This window comes from Pan troglodytes, chromosome 1 (assembly GCF_028858775.2).
Source record: "Pan troglodytes isolate AG18354 chromosome 1, NHGRI_mPanTro3-v2.0_pri, whole genome shotgun sequence".
Lineage (NCBI taxonomy): Eukaryota > Metazoa > Chordata > Mammalia > Primates > Hominidae > Pan > Pan troglodytes.
In genome coordinates, this window is record NC_072398.2 from 11,590,111 (window position 1) to 11,608,107 (window position 17,997).

General features: G+C 40.2%; 1 protein-coding gene across 22 annotated transcripts in view; it reads right to left on the reverse strand.

The window, feature by feature from the left end:
* The window catches only part of RYR2 (ryanodine receptor 2), a 788,912-nt gene that overhangs the window by 248,429 nt on the left and 522,486 nt on the right, over positions 1-17,997 (reverse strand). For all 22 annotated transcript variants that reach the window (XM_063790296.1, XM_063790294.1, XM_063790292.1 and 19 more), the window contains one exon: positions 17,631-17,805. In XM_063790296.1, coding sequence (XP_063646366.1) covers positions 17,631-17,805 — 175 coding nt within the window. The remainder of the gene's footprint in view (positions 1-17,630; positions 17,806-17,997) is intronic.

Genomic DNA, 17,997 nt, shown 5'->3' on the forward strand with positions numbered 1-17,997 from the left:
GAAAAGTAAAGAAGTTATACTGGCTGGGCCCAGTGACACCTGTAATCCCAGCACTTTGGGAGGCTGAGGTAGGTGGATCACTTGAGGCCAGAAGTTCAAGACCAGCCTGGCCAATATGGTGAAACCCTTCTTTACTAAAAATATAAAAATTAGCCGGGTGTGGTGGTGGGCACCTGTAGTCCCAGTTACTTGGGAGGCTGAGGCAGGAGAATTGCTTGAACCTGGGAGGTGGACGTTGCAGTGAGCCTAGATTCCGCCACCACACACCAGCCTGGGCGACAGAGCAAGACTCTGTCTCAAAAAAAAGAGAAAAAAAGAAGTTGTTATATTGAAATAGCGTACCATCCATCTAAGCAGTCAGGGTTCTAGGAGCAAAGGAAGTATGGAGAGATGGGAGTCAGGAAGGTTTTGTAGAAGAGTTAACATCTAAGAAGATGGCAGACAGATATTACTATGAAGTGATTAAAAACACAGAGTTCTAAGTCCAGTAAACCAGGATTCATGTCTTAGCCCCTCCACTTGTTAGCTATTTGACCTTTGGCAAGTTACTTAAATTCTCTAAGCTTTAATCCTATCTTCTGTAACACCTGCCCCTTAGGGTTATAGTTTTAAAGTTAGATCTTGTATGTATAATGCTTAGCACGAATGCTCAGTGAACTGAATTTTAAATGGAAAAAAAAAGGTAAAAAGAGAAATAATCTATTCCTGAGAATGATTAACTATGATACATACACAGGAGTAAATATGTGCAGCCATTAAAAGTCATCTTTAGGGCTCAACAAAATAAACTGTAGACAGAGATAAAATTAATACGGCAAAATAAAAATAATTGACGATTGAAGAATATACAGGTGTTACCAAAGCATTTTTTTGCACTTTTCTGCAGGGCAGATATTCCTCAAAATAAAAAGTGGATTTTAAAAAAACCAAAAAAGTATGTTTAAAATGTTTCTATGCCTTTGGACAAATATGTAATATTAAGTTAAAAAGGAGGTGATGGAAAATTATTTTTACAATATCATCTCAGTTCTTTAAGTAGGAGAGATGTATTAAAAGTCAATTTTTTCTCTGTGTAGTGGGAATGTTTGTAATTTTTAATCACTTTCATTATATTCCTGTGTATTTTCCAAATATTCAAAAGCAATATACAACTTTTAAAGTAAATAATTAAATACACGCCATTTTTGCATTAGTTTATAGCAATTATACCAGTAGATGGTATTTCTATTTATTGCTTTACTGTTTTGGTCCCCTTTAAAGGAATGTATTTATGCAAGTACCTCCACAGGTAGAAACTAGCATATTTTTTTCTCATTTTCAGTGAAGCAGAACTTAACAGGAAAAATCAAATCATATTCTTACTTCTGAAATTATGGTTTTAATAATCTATTATAACAAAACAACCAATATTTCTAGAAACTACATTTACCTTTAAAAATTAGCCTATACACAGCCGGAACAACTATGTGGCAATGGGATCAAAGAAGACGGAATGGAGAAAAACTACAGGTACTGTTCAGCTGCCACACAGAGAAAGGGCCAGGCCTCCGTCACCTCCCTTTGTTCAGTACATGACAAAGTATCCTGCGTAATGAAGAGGTCGCCAATAAATGAAATTCCCAGCACACATGGCTCCATATTAGTAGTTAATGTTTCCTGATGTTTCATCTTGGTGAACCCTTACAACCATCCAATGAGATAGGAATCGTTATTACCATTTTCCACACGAGGAAACCAAAATCTTAGTTTAAATCACTTGCCCTCACAGCTACTAAGTTACCAGAAAATAAATCCAAGTCTGGTGGATCCCAATGCCCATGCTTTATCCTGGGGCTCAGCAAACTCTATAAATGACTACAGAGAAGACATTTTAGGTTTCATGGATCATATGGCCTCTGTTGCAACGACTCAACTCTGAGCTATAGTGCAAAAGCAGCCATAGACAGTATGTAAACAAACAAGCGTGGTGGTGTTCCAATAAAAGTTTACTTAAAACAGCAGGGCCAAGGCAGTGGTTCATGCCTGTATCTGTATCTGAGAGGCTGAGGCAGGAGGCTCGCTTGAGCCCAGGAATTTGAGACCAGCCTGGGCAACATGGCGAGACCCTGATTCTACAAGAAAAAAAAAAAATTAACAAATTAGGTTGACTCTGGGCACACTGCTTAGGAGTTAGCTTTGTTTTTCAAAGAGCTATTTTAAAAAATTAAAAATTAGCTGGGCATGGTGGCATGTGCCTGTGGTCCCAAATACTTGGAAAGCTGAGATGGGAGGATCACCTGAGCCCAGGAGTTGAAGACTGCAATGAACTATGATCACTCCACACTACTCTAGACTAGGTGACAGAGTGAGGCGAGACCCTGTCTCAAAAAAAAAAAAAAAAAAAAAAAAAAAAAAAAACAGGTGGTGAGCTGGATTTGGGCCTTAGTTTGCCAATCCCTTTTCTAAGTTACTGTTCTACATTGTCTTCATAGAGTATCAGGTGTCTCCATTCAGCAAATATTTAATGAACACCTACCATGTGCCAGGAACTGTTCTACATACTGGGAATATAGCTGTGAACAAAATCAAAAATAACCCCTGACTTTCTGGAGCAAAACTTTGAATACAAAAGACAGGTAACAGGTAAATAAAAAACTAGTTACCATTGTATACCACTGTCTACATCATACAGTGTCAGAAAATGATAAATGATATTAAGATGGAATGTTTGGCATAAATTGAACAAAACAGATTGATAAATGACATCATTCTTAATCATCACTTCATAGCTAAACATAACTGGGGTTCAATTCTTTATTAGCATGAAGTAGGCAGAACACACACAAGTATTTCAACACAATAAAACAGATTTCCACAAAATCATGCCTCTCTCCCAGCACATGTAAAATATGGGTCCCACCTTCCTGTCCTTTGTGTTCTTGATCTTCTATCCAGTTACCTTAATTGACACCCTGCAAATAACAGAGCCTGATGATATATAAGGGAAGTTTTCATTCTGGCAGTGGATCTTAAATTAGTGCATATGAGCCCAATCAGTTACTTGGGCCTGAGCCAGACCCACCCTAACTATTTGCAAATCTGTTAAAACAGTAGCTACAACTTATGGCTAAGCTGCTTCCTCCAACAAAAGACAGATGGCTTCAGCAAATTTTAACTTTCTGTGCTGATGAGCCTCCCTGCTCCAGAGCAGAGGGGAGGGTGATGAGCATGCAAATCCAGCCAAGGAGCTAGCAGTCCCAAAGATGTAGGGGCAAAATACAGGCTTGAAATCTCTGTTTGGGGCTACAATAAAAGGAAGATAAAGCAGATCACAAGCGTACCAGCTTTTCCTAAGAATAAATTATTTCAAATTTTAACATTTCTGAAATACAGTTAAGAATCCATGTATTAAATATATAACCCAAACCAAATGGCCAAAAAGCAGATAAAAATGACCAATATTATATGAAGATTTAAATTCACATTTTTTGATCAGAAGAAAAGGTAACGGCTAGCTGCTTGTGGCCTATTATGTGCCATATAATACATAAGCACTTTTGCCTATATTATTTAATATTAATCCCATTTTTTCAGATGAGGAAACAACTAAGATGTTAAATCATTTGTCTAAGTTTCTATAGGTAGTTAAATGGATGCTAGAATTTGAATCAAGAATGCTGAGAAGGACAATCTACAAAATGGGAGAAAGTATTTGCAAACTATGTTTCTGACAAAGGTCCTAATATCCAGAATCTATAAGGGACTTAAATAACCCAACAAGTAAAAAACAAATCACCCCCATTTAAAAAATGGGCAAAAAAACATGAACAGATACTTTTCAAAAGAAGACATACAAGCAGCCAACAAACATGAAAAAATGTTCCCATTGCTAATCATCAGAGAAATGCAAATCAAAACCACAAAGAGCTACCATCTCACACAGTCAGAATGGCTATTATTAAAAAGTCAAAAAAGAACAGATGCTGACGAGGCTGTGGAGAAAAGAGAATGCTTATACGCTGTTGGTGGGAATGTAAATAAGTTGAGCCACTGTGGAAAGCAGTTTGGAGATTTCTCAAAGAACTTAAAACAGAACTACCATTCAACCTAGCAATCCCATTACTGGGTATATATATATATCCAGAAGAAAATAGATCATCCTACCAAAAACAGAAACATGCACTCATAGGTTTCATCCCAGCACGATTCAGAATAGTAAAAACATGGAATCAACCTCAGTGCCCATCAACAGTGAACTGGATAAAGAAAATGTGGTACACATACATCATGAAATACTATGCAGCTATAGAAAATGAAATCATGTCCTCTGCAGCTACATAGATGCAGCCAGAGGCCATATCTTAGCACCCAGGAACAGAGAGCCAAACACTGTGTATTCTCACTTACAAGTGAGAGCTGAACACTGGGTACTCATGGACATAAAGATGGATGGCAAAAATAGAAACTGGGGACAACTGTGGTGGGGGGACAAGGGCTGCAAAATTATTGGGTGCTATATTCAGTATTTGGGTGAAAGTATCAATTGTACTACAAACCTCAGCATAACGCTATATACCCAGGCAACAAACCTGAACATATATCTTCTGAATCTAAAATAAAAGTTGATTTTTTTTTTTTTTTTTAAAGAATGCTAGCCAGGCACAATGGCTCACTCCTGCAATCCCAACATTTTGGGAGGCCGAGGTGGGCAGATCATCTGAGGTTAGGAGTTTGAGACCAGCCTGGCCATTGTGGTGAAACTCCATCTCTACTAAAAATACAAAAAAAAAAATTATCTGGGTGTGGTGGCGGGTGCCTGTAATCCCAGCTACTCAGGAAGCTGAAGCAGGAGAATCGCTTGAACCCAGGAGGTGAAGGTTGCAGTGAGCTGAGCTCATGCCACTGCACTCCAGCCTGGGCAACAAGAGCAACACTCTGTCTCAAAAAATAAAATTAAAATAAAATAAAAATAAAAAATAAAAAACTCTGAGAGGGAAGGTAAAACACAAACAAACAGAAAAACACTTGCCTTTGATTTCTGGAATCTTAGAACTGAACTAGACAAGAAGAGATCATCTCTAATTTGTGTTTTTATTTTAAGGAAATGAAAACAGGCTATTTGCCCAAGGCCACACAAGAATCATTTCAGAATTGGGTTGTACTTGGATTCCTCTGCTATAGAAGTTGGCCTCACAGTCCTGATTTCTTCCTTCCTCTGATAAGTGTTGATTTTTAATTAAGGAGATTCCCAATAATAAGTTACTCTCCCAGGTCTGTATCATGATAGCAGGTTGCACAGAGGATGCTGGTGACAGGAACTTCAGCTGTTATGGTAAAGCCAGGCAGGTGGGTTTGGGGATGGTACAGACCTACTAACCTTAATTCACACCATGTTGAAAGCCAGACTTCTGGATAAGCCACCCATTTCCATCAAATAATCTAACTGCTGCAATATTTCAACTGAGGGTACAAAGCATACTGTAGGAACAAACTAGCAGTTCTATATCCTGGCTTCTTTTTTTTTTTTCTAAAACAGCAGCATGATAAAATCAATAATGGAAAGTTTTCCCTGCCTCTCTTTTTCATTTTCTTTTCTGTCTACAGCTATACAGCTATTTTAATTACAAAAATAATCTGGTTTTCTTCCAAGGAAAGGAATTCCACGAGTTCTGAGAGGACCAGGAATTCAATTTTACTCACACTCCTTTCAGGTGGCAAATACAGACTCAAAAGTATTGTTTCTGGATTTGATTATAACCATCATGGGCCTCTGAGATGATCTTTACTTGCAGAATAGCTGAGAAGCTTGAAATGGACAACACAAGATACATAACCACAGCAGACACTGTAGAATGCGGTAATCTCCAAACATAAATAACCGTTCTTTTACCATAAACTATACATCAAGATTTTAAGTGACTCTCTCACTTATTTTTAATTAAGGATACGGTTAGCTCTTCAAACTACTGATAATATAAGGCTCTTCCCATAAGAATCGATTGAGAATAGTACTAGCTTAGTAGGGGATGCAAGAGTAGAAGGGGTGGTGTATTGGTCAGCTCAGACTGCCGTAAGAAATGATCACAGACTGAGTGACTTAAACCACAGAAATGTGTGATCTCACAGTCTGGAGGCTGGAAGGCCAAGATTAAGGTGTCAGCAGGCTTTGTTTCTCCTGAGGTCCCTCTCCATGGTGTGTAGATGGCAGCCTTCTGGCTGTATCCTCACATGGCCTTTTCTCTGAGCACAGTCAACCCTGGTGTCTTTTCCTCTTCTTATGAGGACACCAGCCATACTGGATTAAGGCCCCACACTATTACCGCATTTAACCTGAATTACCTCTTTAAAGGCCCCATCTCTAAATACAGCCACATTGAGGGTTAGAGCTATGCAACTCAGTCCATAACAGGTAGAATGGAGACATGGTTTGTATTCAGAACGCTGTATCTGCCAGCAGACACATGTCCTCCAAAGCCATGTGTGTGGAGCCCCAAGGAACCCGGAAATCATCCCTCATTAGAAGAATTTGAATTCTACTTTATGGGAAATTCATTTCATTACCCCTTAAGGCATTTCCTCATTTTTTTTTTTTTAAAGCATTGTTGGGGCCTGGCGCAGTGGCTCACGCCTGTAATCCCAACACCTTTGGAGGCCGAGGCAGGTGGATCATCTGAGGTCAGGAGTTCAAGACCAGCCTGGCCAACATGGTAAAACCCCATCTCTACAAAAAATACAAAAAATTAGCCAGGCGTCGTGGTGTGTGCCTGTAATCCCAGCTACTCAGGAGGTTGAAGCAGGAGAATCCCTTGAACCTGGGAGGTGGAGGTTCCAGTGAGCGGCGATCACACCATTGCCCTCAAGCCTGGGCAACGAGAGCAAAACTCCGTCTCAAAAAAAAAAAAAAAAGAATTGTTGTGATTTCACGTGGCTCTGGAGGAGCCAAGCAGAAGCAGAGTGAGACGTGCAGTCTTCCTCACAGTCGTAAGAATTAGCCCATAGCGCCTAAGTTCTTTCAGCAGACAAGCACACGCTTCACATCAGAGAAGACTCTGTGCATGGTTTTCCCTATGCCGTCAATATGCTGGGTAAATCAGATATCATCTGCGTTTCTTCACTGGCATTCCTTTGTCTTTATTGTTTTTTTCCAACTTTATTGTTGCTGGTGTTGTTTTGCTTTTCTTACACTGAAGTTTGAATTATGTACATATTCGGTATGATATATTCTGTAAGGGAATCTGGAGTTTATACTATGTGATAGTTAAGAACAAGCTTTGGTAGAACAGGTTAACAACCAAACTGAAGAACAAGTGAAGAAGGGAATACATTTAGGTGAGCATATGACATGTTAATTAATTACTGACTTCATTTTAGGGAGATTTAGTATAATTTTAATACAAATTAGGTTTAATATAGGAGCTCAAGAATGCACTTTTTTCCTATTAAATTAATAATAGTTTTTTGACCCATGGAAATTTGCCCTATGAGTGTGCTTTAAGAAGTAAATTTTCCCCCAGTGCAGCGGCTCACGCCTGTAATCCCAGCATTTTGGGAGGCCAAGGCAGGTGGATCACCTGAGGTCAGGAGTTCGAGACCAGCCTGACCAAATGGTGAAACCCTGTCTGTACTAAAAATACAAAATTAGCCGGGCATGGTGGCGCATGCCTGTAATCCCAGCTACTCTGGAGGCTGAGACAGGAGAATCGCTTGAACTCAGGAGGCGGGGGTTGCAGTGAGCCAAGATCACGCCACTGCAGTCCAGTCTGGGCAACAAGAGTGAAACTCTGTCTCAAAAAAAAAAAGAAGAAGAAGAAGAAGAAGTAAATTATCCTCACATGGCAAGGAAGAGAGCACAAGGCAAAGAAAAAGTACAATTTATTATTAGCTGGTATTTGGGACTCAAGTTCTGATTTTTTAAATTGGTGAGCTGGGCTTAGATCATAAATGAACTAGAAGATTTGCTTCTGTTTCTCCAGAGACTTAGAATAAAAGGCACTGGTTGGCCTTCTTAGTTGTGTTTTGTTTCTTTTTTTTCCCTCTAAGCTGATATCTGATTCTCAGTCCTTAAGATGTTACTATTCTAATGGTACAAAAGAACAGGGAGAGATAAACCCAACCCAAGAGGTCACCAAGGAAGAGACCATTTCTCCACGTGGCCAGGAGCATCTTAAGCCATTCACTGCAGGACTCTTCTGTTCCCAGAGGTCATAGACTTATCCCAAAGATGCAGGCAGGAAGAGACACTGAGGGAGAGTACATGCCCCCATACCCACCACCTTATCAAAACTGCAGAATGGGTGAGAGACTTTAACAAGTCTCCAAAATTACCCCCAAAAGAGGCATTGCAAAATAAGTCTCCAAAAAAATAATACCTCCAAAAGGGGCATTGCATCAATTCTAGTTCAGAAATCTTTTGAAAGAAATTCTCTTGTGTAGGCTTATGTTAGAAGATGGAAGGGAGACTTCCCTTTGGAAATAGGCTTCCAGAGAAGGCGGCAATGGGAAGCACCAAAGGACTATGTAGGATATGAGGCAATCAAACACTAGGGAGTTGGAGAAGATAAAGAAATACAGAGAAGCCATTCATTCAAAGCCGTTCATTTTGCTTGGGGAGTTCCCCTACACATACAAGGCACCCTGCTCATAAAAGAGAGGATACTACTATGACGGGTACCTGAGCCATTTTTTTTTCTGTGCTAAAATGAAAAAATTGTCTCATTTCATCCACTTGTGCTTGAGATCACACCCCTCTTCACCTTATCAGGAACATGAGTAATTATCTCCTCTCATACTCATACCTTTATCATCAATTTCTCCTCTTCTTACTAGATCAGTCCCAAAAGCTCTACAGACACAATCCTGTTTCTTCTTTAGGAATTTCAGAACAGGTGTGGTGGCTCATGCCTGTAATCCGAGCACTTTGGGAGGCCACAGCAGGCAGATCACCTTAGGTCAGGAGCTCAAGACTAGCCACCAGCCTGGCTAACATGGTGAAACCCCATCTCTATTAAAAATTTAAAAATTAGCCAGGCATGGTGGCATGTGCCTGGAATCCAAGTTACTTGGGAGGTTGAGGGAGGAGAATTGCTTGAACCCGGGAGGTAGAGGTTGCAGTGAGCTGAGATCGTGCCACTGCACTCCAGCCTGGGTGACAGAGTAAGACTCTGTCTCAAAAGAAGAATTTCAAAATACACAGAAGTGGACCGTGGATTACTGATAACCTTTTGTTTGTGACACACTCTCATCATCACCTGTTTTTATTTATTTAGTTGGTTCTTTTAAAAATACTGTAAGTATCTACCAACCTATTGCTCAACAGGGCTGAGTTCCTTCTGGAGGCTCTGCAGTGAACCCACTTCCTGACTTTCCTGTCATTTCTAGAGGTCTCTGGCTTTCCCTGACTCCCAGATCGATCTCTCTCTTTCTCTCTCGCTCTCAAACACACACACACACACACACACTCACACACACACACACACACAGACACACACACTCCTACTTCCTTCTTATAAGGATCCTTGTGATGACATTGGCTTCCCAGATAATCCAGGTTAATTAATCTCCTCATTTCAAGATCACTATCTTAATCACATCAACAAAATCTCTTTTGCTATGTAAAGTAACATATTCACAGATTTCCAAGAGTAGGCCATCAATCAACATCTTTGGAGGACATTATTCGGCCTACCATAGTTATCTTTTGGGACTTCTTTCCCTTAAATATCCATGTTGTCATTTATTACCGTAGTTTCCAGTTAATTCATCCATCCTGTGTGCTTTCGGTTGTATCCTGGCTTTGGCAATTGTGAATAGTGCTCCTACAACCATTCTTGTACATATCTCCTGCTGTTGAGACACATTAGTGTAGCTAAAAAACTGGAGTAGAATTTCTGGGTCATGGGTATGTGAATATTCCATTTTCAGAGATCCTGTCACACAGTTTTCCAAAGTGGAGAGACCAATTTGCGCTCCTAAGAGCAACGTAAAAGAGGTTCTGTGGGTGTACGGCTCTCCAATGCTGAGTATTGTCAGGTCTTTACAAATGTTTGCCAACAGAATGGATGTAAAATAGCATTTAATTGTGAATTTGCATTTCCCTGATCAATAATAATGAACATCTCTTCACACGTTTATTGTCCCTCTGAGTTGCTGCTTCTATGAAATACCTGTTCATACCTTTTCATCATTTTGCTTGATTTCAGAAATTATATTTTCTTAGCACTAACATGTTTTTCAGTTGTACACATTGTGAATAGCTTCTCCCCATTAATACCTGACTGTTTTTCTGCTTCCTTTAAGGAAGCAGAACATTCATTTTTTTAAATGAATGTTCTTAAATTTGTCTATATACTCCACCAGTGGTTTCAAAGTTTTGCTGTTGACATTTAAGACCACTTGGAGTTCGTCATCATATAGGGTGTGAAGAAGTGACCATCTCATATTTTCCATACAGATCCCCATTTGTCACAGGCCTCTTTTCTCCAACATACTGACACACTACCTCATCACGTTCTATGGCATCTGTTTCTATATCAGTTCTATGTTTCTGGCATCTCTACTTTATGCCATTTGTCAATTTGTCTATCCCTACAACAATACCACTCTATTTTAATGACTATAGCTTCACAATAAATCCTGCTATCTGGTAGGACATGCATCCCCTCACTGCTTTTAGACAGAAGATATTTTAGCCCTTTACACTTCCATATACATTTTAGAGTCATCATATCAACTTCCATAAAAACACTTGTTGGGATTTTTATTTGAAAAGTCTGATCGACGGATTGAAGCTATAGATCACTTTTGGAAGAATTAATATCTTCAGGCTTTTGTCTTCTCCATGAACATAACACACCTCTCATTTATTTGGTAACAAGTCTTTTAATAAAGTCAACCATCTCTCAATAAGTTTTAATAGTTTTCTCAGTAAAGGTATTATTATATACCTTCTGTTAGAGAGATACCTACCTACTGCTAGTCTCTGATGCTACTGTAAATGGTATCTTTAATTTACTTTTCTTAACTGCTGCTAGAACAGAAATTCTACCTTGTGAAACACTCCAATTGTTCCTAGTAATGTGTGTAGATTCTTTAGGGTTTTCTCTGTAAATACTTATATTGTCTTTGAATGATGATAAATTTGTCCCTTTTACTCCAATTCTTATCATCTCCAATTTCTTTTTCTTGTCATATTACAAGTTTGAAAAACAATTTAGAAAAAATCTTTTAGCACAGCAATAAGTTGTGGTTGCTAAAGTACTAAAAGGTTTTATAAGTGCTCTGTAATTACATTTCTCATATAACTACCCTGTCTCTGTGTCTGTGTCATGCTTGATATGGCATGTTTTGCCATCTTCATAATTCCTTCTTATTGTTACATTGGCTAGTAATGAAAATAATTATGTGGTAAGATGTATGGAAATTTATATAGGTACACTGGGGGTGGGGGAAAAGAAGAGAGATCTCAGGCCTCTATTACCCCTGTTCTTGTCCCCCAACTAATGTGATGAGGATCACCTCCACTAGGCTCTTGAGGAATGTGTACATAAAGGGATGCTCCATATAAAAATCATGGCTTTAATATAAAAAGCCTTGGTCCCAAAACATGATGTGGAATAATCTCTGGTTTTGGTAAAATGCAGTAGACCATAGATGTGTCAGGAGAGCTCCTCCTAGGTTCTTGGTATGGAGGAGTATCACAGCTTGATTAGCTACTATACCTCTGTGGGTAAAAGCTGAAATGTCAACTAAGTTATTAGGCAGCATGGCTTATAATAAAAATGGCTTCTGATTAGGTAACCGCGTATGAACTCAGAGAATTATACGTACATCTAAAAACACTCCTGTTGGAAGAGGAATCCTTGGGACTGCCCTGCTGGCAAGCCATGATTCCTGTTCTCTCTCTAAACAGACTGGTGTCATGGGTGGTCTTTGATAGTCTTGTGAGTCTGAAGGTTCGGTTGAACCTAAGAAAGCCCCTTGATCAACATACCGGTTTTCTATTGCTATGGAACACACTACCACAAACTTAGCCATTTAAAGCAATACTCATTTCTTATCTCATAGTTCTGTAGGTCAGAGGTCCAGCATGGTAGGGCTGGGTTCCCTGCTCAGGGTTTCACAAGGATATAATCAAGATGGTAACGTGGGCTACATTCTCATCTGAGGGTCGGAGTCATCTTCCAAGCTCCCTGGTTATTGATGGAATTTGGTTCCTTGGGCTGTAGAACTGAGATTTCTCGGTTTTTGTTTGTTTTTTTGCCAGCTATGAACTTGGGGCTGTTCTCAGTTCTCAGAAGCAGCCTGCAGGTTACCACCATGTTGCTCTCTCCATACCACAGCAGTCTGCTTCTTCAAGTCCAGCAGGAAAATTTATCTCATATTTTGTATCTCTCTGACTTCAGGAAGGACCCAATCCCTAAGGGCTCATCTGGTTGGGTCAGGCCCACCTGTATAATCTCTATTTGACTAACTCAAAGTAAACTGATTGAGTGACCTAATCATGAGTGATATCCCATCATATTCACAAGTTCTGCTGACACTCAAGAGGAGAGGGTTATATAACATGGTGTGAACACCACAGAGAAAGATTCCTAGAAGCAATCTTAGGATTCTGTCCATAAGAGTGAACACTGCAACCTCTTTCCCTGGGCTTCCCCAATCCTGATTTTGAATGGTTATCAGTCCAATGGTGAGAAGAGACAAGAATTCATGGAAAAACTTAAGCTCATCTAAAAACTGCTTCCACACATGCCCCTCACTATTCCTTTGTGACATTACAGTCCAAGGGGTCTTTTAAAAGTGATGATTGAAGGAATCCTTTTGCCTTCCCCAAAGATACTCTGAAGAGATTTTTAAAAAGCCAAAGAGAAGGGAGAATCCTAACAGAGGATCTGCCACATAGACAATGCGGCCTTTAAACCCTGAAATTCTAGTGGAATTTCACTCTAGTTCAACAATGCTCTTGATCTTGACCATGTAAGCGTGGTTTTGAGGAGGAGTTGAGGGAATGAGAGTCTTGCTCCTTCTACCAGAGACCAGTGTTTCTGTCATTTGTTTTTTATCCAGTTAACAGATGAGTTTCCTGAGGGCTGCTGCAGTCCCTATTTGAGGAAGAGGTCTGCAGCCCCTTAGAAGAGACCTAACAGCATCTTTTTATTTTTATTTTTTTTCAGACAGAGTCTCACTCCTCTGTCACCAGGCTGGAGTGCGGTGGCGTGATCTCAGCTCACTGCAACCTCCACCTCCCAGGTTCAAGCAATTCTCCTGCCTCAGCCTCCCGAGTAGCTGGAACTACAAGTGCCCGCCACCACGCTGGGCTAATTTTTTGTATTTTTAGTAGAGACAGGGTTTCACCGTGTTAGCCAGGATGGTCTTGATCTCCTGATCTTGTGATCCGCCATCTAGTTCTGGAAGAGGATAGGGTTGTTCCTAGCAGTACCTTTATAGAACAACCCTATCCTCTTCCAGAACTGGGATGGCCATAGCTCCCCCTGAATTTAACTGGATGGCCATATCAGTCTTTCAAAGATGTTTGTGATTTTCTTTTTGATGGTATATAGAAACAACTTATACTGGTCAGCAAATCATTTCAGTTGTATAAACTATGCAATAGATAGAAAGGTCAAAATATACTTGGCCATGTTGTCTACTAAGGTGACCAGACAGGGATCTACAGCATGTGTCTGTGTGTATGTGTGTGCATACACACATATACATATGTATGCGTGTGTGTGTGTGTGTGTATATATCTCCATGGATAATAATTTCTACATTTATCCATCTTACCACATACTTTAATAGTCAATGTATAAATGACTGAGCTTTCTCTGTAGCAATAAGAAGAGATTATGAAGATAGTTAAAAATGGCAAATCGAACATGATACAGACATAAAGACAGGCTAGGTGTAAGAAAAATTTAAAATAGACCACTTATAAATCCATTTTCGTACTTTAGCAACTGCAGTATGTTTCTGTGCTAGAAAACCCTAAATAAATAGTTTTTCAAACTGGATCCTTTGAGCTCTAGCTACCTCAAGGCTAGCTCCCAGTAGTGACAGGTAAATTAAGGAGCTTTTTTTGGGGAAGCTATATAAAGTCAATTTGGGAGAGGAGGGATGGGGAAGAGATATTCCAGTACCAAAAAGCATTCAAAAATCATAGGCATGGATAAACTCTGAAAGCCTTTCTATAGTAGAAAATTTAGACTCATGACTGACCCCTACAAAGTTACTACTTAATGATCATTGCTACATAAAGCTTATAACCTGCCTTGAAGACCAAAAGGCAGGTCCTCCCAAAACCTCTCATAAAAGCCCAGCAACCTCAACCACAAAATTTCAGACAATTCATCAAAATCCCGTGTTAACTCTATGATAGAGATACCAATACAAAGTTCAAGTCAGTTTTTAAATTTTAAAAATTCTATGAAATACAAAGTCAAAAGCCAAAATTGTTCAAAACCATGTGCCACAGTGATACACTTCAGAGTCTATCTCATTATTGCAATGGTGATTGGTCTATGCGACTGTGTGGTACCATGAACATTCGTTACGTGCTTAAATAGTATGGATGAGCATTCTGCAAATCTATGTGTATTATATGAACCACGTACCATACAAACAGAACTCACACATGCATTTAAATTTTTTTTAACATCCAAAGAAAGGAAGCATAGCAGTCAAGTATTTTTTAAAAAGCCAATTAAAAAAATGAAACCTAAGTCACATCCATAGTAGCAGCCAGTGTAGACAGATAGATAACACCAATAAAAAGCCTTCCTCCTACCTTCCCACTAATACTTTGACATCCCTAAAACTAATATCAGAGAAAGGGAGACAGGTAGGGGAGGGTTAGAGCACTAATTTCACCACCCGGAGATAAGTGTTCAAAATAGATATTAAGGGTATAAAAATACTTAGAAAAAATGAATAAGACCTAATATTTGATAGCACAACAGGGTGACTATGGTCAGTAATAATTCAATCATACATTTTAAAATAACTAGAAGTATAATTGGATTGTTTGTAACACAAAGGATTAATGCTTGAGGGGATGGATACCCCATTTTCCATGATGCAATTACTACCCATTGCATGCCTGTATGAAAACTTCTCATGTACCTCATACATATTAGACTTACCATGTATCTCCAAAAAGTAAAAATTAAAAATTTTAAACATAGATATTGAGTTACACAAATGTAAAATTCCTATTATCTTTGCAAATCTGTGTTAGGGAAATGATGTTCATACCTGCTCAAAAGCTAGCTAAATGAATGAATATAAAACTTCATACGAGCAATGAACTGGCTAACATTTTGAAGATCAGTGACAAATTTATATAGACTATTAGAAATAGGCCAGGTGCAGTGGCTCACGCCTGTATTCCCAGCACTTTGGGAGGCCGAGGCGGGTGGATCACCTGAGGTCAGGAGTTCGAGACAGCCTCACCAACATGATAAAACCCCATCTCTACTAAAAATACAAAAATTAGCGAGGCGTGGTGGCACACCCCTGTAATCCCAGCTACTTGGGAGGCTGAGGCAGGAGAATTGCTTGAACCTGGGAGGCGGAGGTTGCAGTGAGTCAAGATCGCGCCATTGCACTCCAGCCTGGGCAACAAGAGTGAAACTCTGTCTTTAAAAAAAAAAAAAGAAAAGAAAAAGAAAAGAAAAGAAAAAGAAATACTGGTTGAGGTAGGTATGTATCTTAAAATCCAAGACTATATATATGCAAATATATATACATTTTTATATGCAAATCCATATGCAAACATATAACAGGATATATTCAAAAGCCATTTTGAAAAGAAGTGTTGGCTTATCTTTGAAATAAGGTTATTATTATTATTTTGAGACAGGGTCTCACTCTGTCACCCAGGCTGGAGTACAGTGGCACAATCACAGCTCACTGCAGTCTCGACCTCCCTGGACTTGAGTGATCCTCCCACCTCAGCCACCTGAGCAGCTGGAGCTACAGGAACATGCCACCACAACTGGCTAATTTTTTTAATTTTTGTAGAAACAGAGTCTTGCTATGTTGCCCAGGCTGGTCGCAAACTCCTGGGCTCAGCTATCCTCCGCCTTAGCTTCCCAAAGTGCTGGGATTACAGGCATGAATCACCATGCCTGGCTGAAATAAGATAATTATATAATTTTTATCAGATACTGTCTTGTTTATATGCTCTAGAGTAACACTATCCAATGGAACTTTCTGTGATGAGAGAAATATTCGCTATCTGCACTGTCCAGCAGGGGCATCCCTAACCACCTGTGGGAATTGAGCCCTTTAAATGGTGGCCAATGTGACTAAGAAACTCAATTCTTAACTTTTTAAAATTTAGGCCGGGCATGGTGGCTCAGGCCTGTAATCTCAGCACTTTGGAGGACTGAGGTGGGTGGATCACCTGAGGTCAGCAATTCGAGACCAGCCTGGCCAACAAGGTGAAACCCCGTCTCTACTAAAAATACAAAAATTAGCTGGGCATGGTGGTAAGCACCTGTAATCCCAGCTACTTGGGAAGCTGAGGCAGGAGAATCACTTGAATCCAGGAGGCAGAGGTTGTAGTGAGCTGAGATTGCGCCACTGAACTCCAGCCCAGGCGACAAGAGCAAAACTCTCTCAAAAAAAAAAAAAAAAAAAAATTCAAACTAACTTAAATATAAACAGCCCTGTGTGGCCAAGGCCACCAAATTGGGAGTGCATGTCTGAAGAGTAAATGTCTTCCTTGCTTCACCAACACCTTCTTTTTTTTGAGACGCAGCCTTGCACTGTTGCCCAGGCTGGAGTGCCATGGCGTGATCTCTGCTCACTGCAACCTCTGCCTCCTGGGTTCGAGCAATTCTCCTCCCTCAGCCTCTCAAATAGCTGGGATTACAGGTGCATGCCACCATGCCCAGCTAATTTTTTGTGTTTTTTAGTAGACACGGGGTTTCACTATGTTGGTCAGGCTGGTCTCGAACTCCTGACCTTGTGATCCGTCCACCTCGGCCTCCCAAAGTGCTGGGATTACAGGCTTGAGCCACCGCACTCGGCCCACCCTCCATCTTTACAACTCTGCTCAAAGGCCATCTCGGGGCCCCACAGGCAGCAGCACGTGCTCCCTGCATGGTGCTTCCACAGAGCTTTCTGCATTTTTCTGTCTTAGAACTTAGCCACTAAACAGAAACTGTACAAGTGTCAACCTCCCCTGGCAGGTAATCTGTAATCTATACAAAGATAGGACAGTGTTTCATTCATCTTTGTCACCTCAGCATCCAGCAAAGTGCCTGATCCATTGTGGGTCCTCATTTCACTTTTATGAGATGAATAAACAGAAAGAGGCTCTAGGCAGCTGATGAAACAGGGAAGTTCTAAATGAAAATTTAACAATGATGGAAACCTATTCTTTTATCTGCTATTTATTTTCTTATTCATACTCATAAAAGCCATTTCAGCCTTCTAGAAATCCTAGCTAAGTCGTATAGATAGCATTTCTAATAACGTTATTTCAAGGGCATCTGATCAAGTCAGTCACAAGGCACCCTCACGATTTACAGCTGCAACTCATCTGCTCACTCACCCTGAAACAGAAACGCCCGGATAGGAAGCCTCAGGATGAAAGCTTCGTTGTGCTGCAAACTTAAAAAAAACACAAAACATAGTAGACTTACCATCGCCAACATCAAAGTCCTTGAAAGCCAGTTCTGAGCCTGAATCATCAAGAAGGATTTCACCATTCAGTGTGAACATCATGGTGTGTTCGTTCATGTCAACCATACACCCCACGACATCGCCTGCTTGCCAAGAGCGCCCATAGTGTTCATTGCCCTGATGCCACCGCTGGGCCTATACAGAGGACAGAAAAGTCCCTTGTCACAGACTAAGCCAGGAAAATCGCACCCACCCACCACTCTGTCACGACTTCACAGCAGCCCCTTCTATCAACACAACAGTAGGAGAAACTCCAGCTGGCATCTCAGTCTCCTGCAATGTCCTAAGCAAAACGGAGCCGTCTGGGAATTCTAAATCCCTACCTAA